At 40.4% G+C, this 6,000-nt stretch overlaps 2 protein-coding genes across 3 annotated transcripts in view; one reads left to right on the forward strand and one right to left on the reverse strand.

The window, feature by feature from the left end:
* Positions 1-2,932, reverse strand: part of Pex3 (peroxisomal biogenesis factor 3) — a 30,134-nt gene extending 27,202 nt beyond the window's left edge. The window contains exon 1 of one of the 2 annotated variants that reach the window (XM_052751076.1): positions 2,597-2,927. In XM_052751076.1, coding sequence (XP_052607036.1) covers positions 2,597-2,669 — 73 coding nt within the window. In that variant the 5' untranslated portion in view covers positions 2,670-2,927. Of the gene's footprint in view, positions 1-2,596 lie in introns of both variants that reach the window. The other variant, XM_052751075.1, reaches the window with a different exon arrangement.
* Positions 2,933-2,965: 33 nt separating this feature from the next.
* The window catches only part of Adat2 (adenosine deaminase tRNA specific 2), a 55,072-nt gene continuing 52,037 nt past the window's right edge, over positions 2,966-6,000 (forward strand). The window contains exon 1 of the mRNA XM_052751083.1: positions 2,966-3,144. Within this exon, the coding sequence (XP_052607043.1) occupies positions 3,049-3,144 (96 nt within the window). The 5' untranslated portion in view covers positions 2,966-3,048. The remainder of the gene's footprint in view (positions 3,145-6,000) is intronic.

Raw genomic sequence — 6,000 nt, forward strand, 5'->3', positions numbered from 1 at the left:
TTTGACTTTTGAAGCCATGCTGCTCAAAGTTCTGCTTGCCTGTGTTTTTCCAGCACTCAATATGTGAACATCTTTGTTCATGTATAATAACACCTTACCCAGCTTTCAAGTCTGTCAAAATATGCCACTCCTGTTGTGAAATCCTTCCTCATTTTATACAACTCCATATTGCTACGTATCAACAGGCTCATTAACATGTTCTGTATTCATCTCTATCCTGGTCTTTTAATAGCATTTTCACTTATTTCTTAAAAGATCAAAGAATCCACAAAAGCAGAGTGGTAGAGTATGGAATGATAATATGCATTGGGACCTAACACACTGGGGGTTGAATTCTTATTTCCTTGTTGGTTACTCAAACTCGTGGCAAGCTTCTTAACTCTATGGACTCTAGTTTCTACATTTTTAAAAAATGGCAAAAATGTAACTCTCCCGCTGTTGTTTCCATTGGCTGGGAAGAGCTTAGCAGAGTGTTCAAGACACACTGGGTTTCTAATAAATATTAACAATTAAAAAAATTTGTAAATTATACCTATTCAATTATACTACCTCCAGCAGTACAAGCCATTATCAAATATTTCTTTCTTTCTTTTTCTTTCTTTTCTTTTTTTTTTTTGAGATAGGGTTTCTCTGTGTAGTCTTGGAGCCTGTCCTGGAACTCACTCTGTAGATCAGGTTGGCCTTGAACTCACAGAGATCCGCCTGCCTCTGCCTCCTGAGTGCTGGGATTAAAAGAGTGTACCACCACCAATTACTAGTATTTAAATACTAGAAAATATTTCTTAAACTGAAATGTAAGATAGGAATTTCCTCATGATACAGAAAAAATATGAACTCTTTATAAATCGAAACTAGGTATGTTGAACTATTTTAAGACTTTCTATTTTGCTAGAAAACTGCAGTGTTTCTCTTATGTCTCTGAATCTTTTTTCCTTCCTCTATTTTATTTTATTTTATTTTATTTTTGAGACAGGGTTTTACTATGAAGCTCTCGCTGTTCTGGAACTCACTATGTAGGCCAGGCCTCCAACTCAGGAGATCTGCCTGCCTCTGCCTCCAAGTGCTGGGATTAAAAGCATGCACCACCATACCCAGCTTTTTCCTTCCTCTTAATCTGCAATTACAAAGCTCTCAATAGAGTTCCAAAAGAAAATCTATTACTATATCCACATACTCTTTAATTTGTCCTATGATTATTTCTGATCTGCCATTAGGTGTTCCATAAACCTTAAGAGGGTAGGCGCTCCCCTCTGAAATTGTGAGAGACAGTTTTCTTTCTTTTAGCAGAGCAAAAAATTTTTTATATGTCTTCCATGACATACATCTTTATCTTTCACACATGTATTCTGTAGTACTAGCACAATAAAATAAAAAAATAAATACACCTTAGATATTAGAGGCTGAAGGTAATAGAAAACACATTGTATCTATAAAGTATTTCTCAAAGGTGATTATCAGTCAGTATCCAATTGTGCTACACCTCAGAGATACACAGAACATGGGTATTGACTTATCAGTGACCTACTATTTTAAGATAAGAGGATAGTGATGGTATTTCTTATGATTTAAGTTTTTTAAACTCTTTTAAAGTTCCCAGGTTTCCTTTTTGTACAATCCAAAAGATTTTCTCTTCCCTTCTTAAAATCCCAGAATTATGAACTGTTTTACAAAGACAAAGGGTTTAAAGTGGGGTGTGTGTGTGTGTGTGTGTGTGTGTGTGTTGCTTGTGATACAATGCAGTCAGCTTAAGCAAGCACCGCACCACAACGCTACAAGTCCATCATCGAGATTTTTTTCCCCCATGTGTTTCTAACTTTCCTCTCAGCCAGTGAACTCAACTATATCAGCGAAATGGGCAACGACAGTATAGAATATCCAATCCTGAGCATTTTGTTGATGCATAATTTGCATTTTAAAATTGGAGAGATGAAAATACATATCTCCCCCCGCCCCCATTTATCTAGTGTATCTTACAGCAACATCAACATGTTAGAGCTGTTTTGTAGTTAACTTTAAACATTACCCCAAAGTACAGACTTAAGCTAACTGCCCTAGAATATTTCGAAAGTCCTGTGAAAGGTTGAAAGCCATAGTACTGGAGTTGCCAAAAAGAATGAAGAAATTTAACAGGAAAGCAACAGAAGAGAATTGGAAGGCAAACGTATTTATACAAGAACAGTGCTTTGAGCCGGGCGTTTGTGGCCCATGCCTTTAATCCCAGCACACGGGAGGCAGAGGCAGGGGGATCTCTATGAGTTCAAGGCCAGCCTGGGCTACAGAGTGAGTTCCAGGACAGGCTCCAAAGCTACACAGAGAAATCTTGTCTCGGAAAACCAAAAAAGAATAGTGCTTTGAAAAGAAACTTCATTAGAATAGATTCCCGAAAGCCGTGGGGGAAAGGGGGGCGGGGGAGGCAGAATGAGGGGCAAAGGGCACAGAGAGGGGAGATAAAAGAACCTCAGAGGTTCTCCTCTGACGGTTGGGCCAATCCCCTCTACATATCCCGTACTAGGATCAGTGGGCCTTGACTGCTTTAGAAGTCACCCCTGTCATTCCCTTCTGCCAACGTCCCCTTCCAAAGCACGTTGTCACTCACCTCCAAGAACTGTGCCCAGGAAGATGCATTTCTTTTTGTGACGTTTCAGAAAATTCCACATTGATCTCAGCATCTTCAGACCCTCGGGGTGTGGGTTGCCTAGGGGAGAGGGGGCTGGCTCACCAGGAAACCGTGCCTTCGTCAACCTGGGCCGGATCTCCGGCAGAAGCAGAAGCCCGGTGGCGGTGCTAGGTGCTCTCCAGAAACCACAGACGCTCCTCTGCGCAGAGGCTGTCGGCGGAGCGGAGGAAGGGGGCGTGGACTCCACGGAGCAGCAGTGCTTTTGATCCTCCGGTCGCCGCTCACTGGTCCGGGACGCCTGGGTACGTCCGCAAATAGCTCCCGGGTGCCTCGCCTTTTTCGGTCTTCCCGGAAGCAAGGGCCCGCGCCCGCCGCGTTCCGCTGCCCTCTCTCCTCCGGCTCCCGGGCCTTCGTCTCTGAGGGAGGGCGGGATGGAGGAGAAGGTGGACTCCGCCGCCGCTACAGACGGCTCGTGCGTGGTGTCGGCACAGGAGATCGAAAAGTGGATGGCGGAGGCCATGCGAATGGTGAGAAACCCGGCAGGTGGACGGTGAAAGTGCAAACTTTCTCCCGGCCACATCCTGACCCCCTGTAGTTGAGCCCATGTGTCTGGCGCGCTTTCTCATCACCATTATCTATCAGCTCTCAAAATATATAAATTAATAGCTTGCTTCATTCTCGGGACGTTTTCTTGAACTTTGTCCACAGTAATTTGAGTGGAGGGAAAATACAGAAACTGGTGTGCAGCATGTATCTATCACATGTAGCCCTAGCTGCTATGTTACCTACCTGCCTACTACCTTCCTTTCCAAGGATGGACACATGCTTTCAAATCCACACAGCCACATGATTTTGTGATTTGCTCCGACTCCCTTGAACATATATAATGGAAGGAAGCTGAAGGTGTTTCTTTTTTTTCTTTAGATATATTTTTATTTTTTTTATTTTTTATTTTTTGGTTTTTCAAGACAGGGTTTCTCTGTGTAGCTTTGCGCCTTTCCTGGAACTCGCTTTGGAGACCAGGCTGGCCTTGAACTCACAGAGATCCGCCTGCCTCTGCCTCCCGAGTGCTGGGATTAAAGGCGTGCGCCACCACCGCCTGGCCATATTTTTATTTTTTAATTACACTCATGATATTCATTAATTACACTCATGATATTAATTACATTTGTGGTATTCATTGATTACATTCACAGTATTCATTCAATAATTATATTTATGATATTCATTAATTACATTAGTTGTATTGATTTATTACATTCATGATATTATGTCATGATACTACTGTTCATTTGTGGGGTTTTTCCATCACACAAAACAGAGATTCTGTACTTGGGAAATCATTGCTCTATATTCCCTTCTTCTCTGTCTTGAGATAATGTCTAATCTTTCTGTCTCTATGAATTTGTATATTCTATATATTTTATGTAATACAATTCTATAGTATTTGTCCCTTTTTTTGATTGTGAAAACATTTTATGTACAACTGCAGGAGAAATAATACTCAGATAGCCTGAACATAAAAACAGGTTATAATTTAAAAGTCCAGGGTTATTTTAAACAATAAAATATTTTCTCTCTAGAAAATAGTGTAAATGATAACATTTCCCAATAAGCTTTTTTTTAAACCAAATGATAGCCGAATTATACATATAAATATTGATTAGGTTCTGGGATACAGAAGAGACCTATCTTCATCTGTTCAGAGAGCTATGTTTTACTTAAGCTGTGATAGTGAGATTCCTAATCATCTTCCCCTTCGCTGTTTGATTTACAGCAGACATTTTTCTATAGGCTAATCCATAGTCTAAAAAGATTTTAGCCTCCCCTCCTGAAAGTACGGCCAGCATTTTCTTTCATCAGCTTGATTCAATACAAATTCTTATCCTAATAGTGAAATGTTTCATTAAAGCTTGCCCAGTGATTGGGTAAAACCAAAACTTATTATAAGCCTCAGTCATCCTAGGGTCTCCCCCGCTAGGTTGCCTCCCTGGATGTGTGGGTTGCAGTCTGATTATCCTTTGCTTTATAACTAGTATCCACTTATGAGTGAGTACATACCATGTTTGTCCTTCTGAGTCCGGGTTACCTCACTCAGGATATTTTCTAGTTCCATCCATTTGCCTGCAAATTTCATGATGTCATTGTTTTTCTCTGCTGAGTAGTACTCCATTGTGTATATGTACCACATTTTCTTAATCTATTCTTCAGTTGACAGCCACCTAGGTTGTTTCCAGGTTGTGGCTATTACAAATAATGCTGCTATGAACATAGTTAACCATGTGTCCTTGTGGGCTGAAGATGTTTCTGGTAGAGAGTCATATGAAAACATGTACCAGTACAATCCTCACCTATCATTCGCTTACTCTTTCTTCATTCCCTGTAGGGATTGCTGATTATGGAGGGCTCTGGTTGTATTTACATGTTGTTCCAAGCTTTATCCATATTGATGTGTACCAGGGATAGAAGTTTGTGTATATATATATACACACATCTCCACTCTTTCTGATGCTAGGTTTTCATCCTGTGAACATTATGGAATGTACTTAACAGGGATCTAGGTGGTATAACCATCTACATAATAACTTATTTACTTCCTTATAAAGGCCTTCACACTGAGTTCAGCCATTGATGTAGGAATGTACTTTTTGCTTATTCTTTTACAAAATTAAAATATTTCAACTTTTTATTCTAATGCTTACAAAAGTTCACATTCACAAGAAACTAAAGTCTAGAACATTTAACAAATTATGTAAAAATGACCTAAAGTCCCGACCTCAGAGGTAGCATTGCTGACATTTTGTGAGCATTCTTCATATATTTCTGTCCTTGTGAAAACAGAAACACATTTGGTCATAAATGGAATAATGTATTCTCCTTTTTATTGTTATGAACACTTTTTTATTTTGGCTTGTTGTCTTTCTCAGAACCTGGGATGAGAAGAAAAGAGCCTTTGTTCTTCAGTTTTGAAATTGAGAATTTGCTAGTTTGTGGAAGACCAAGTCGCCATTTTGGTGGCAGAGCTTTGGCCTCTTCCAGAGAAGGCCCGCTTCTTACGTTCAAAGCCATCCACACCATTAGGCCTGTTTTGCTTGAACTCTTTTGCTCTGGTGACAAAAGGAAGGGACTGGCTAGCAGAGATGGGAGGGGCATCGGAAAGTCTGAGATAGGATGGGGCGACATGGATTTCCTGCTTTCATATACATTTTGAACTTGTCAGTAGAGGAAATGTCTGCACATTTTGATATATATGTATTGGAAAATGGTGCCTCTAAATTGACTCCCACAGACTTTGTATTCTTCTCACCTCCCTGTCTCTGGACTGCTATTACATTCACTCTCGGCATGGCCTACAAGGCCATTCCTTATCAGTAATGTTGTTT

Source organism: Peromyscus californicus, unplaced genomic scaffold (genome assembly GCF_007827085.1).
Source record: "Peromyscus californicus insignis strain IS unplaced genomic scaffold, ASM782708v3 Scaffold_22__1_contigs__length_63687245, whole genome shotgun sequence".
Classification (NCBI taxonomy): domain Eukaryota; kingdom Metazoa; phylum Chordata; class Mammalia; order Rodentia; family Cricetidae; genus Peromyscus; species Peromyscus californicus.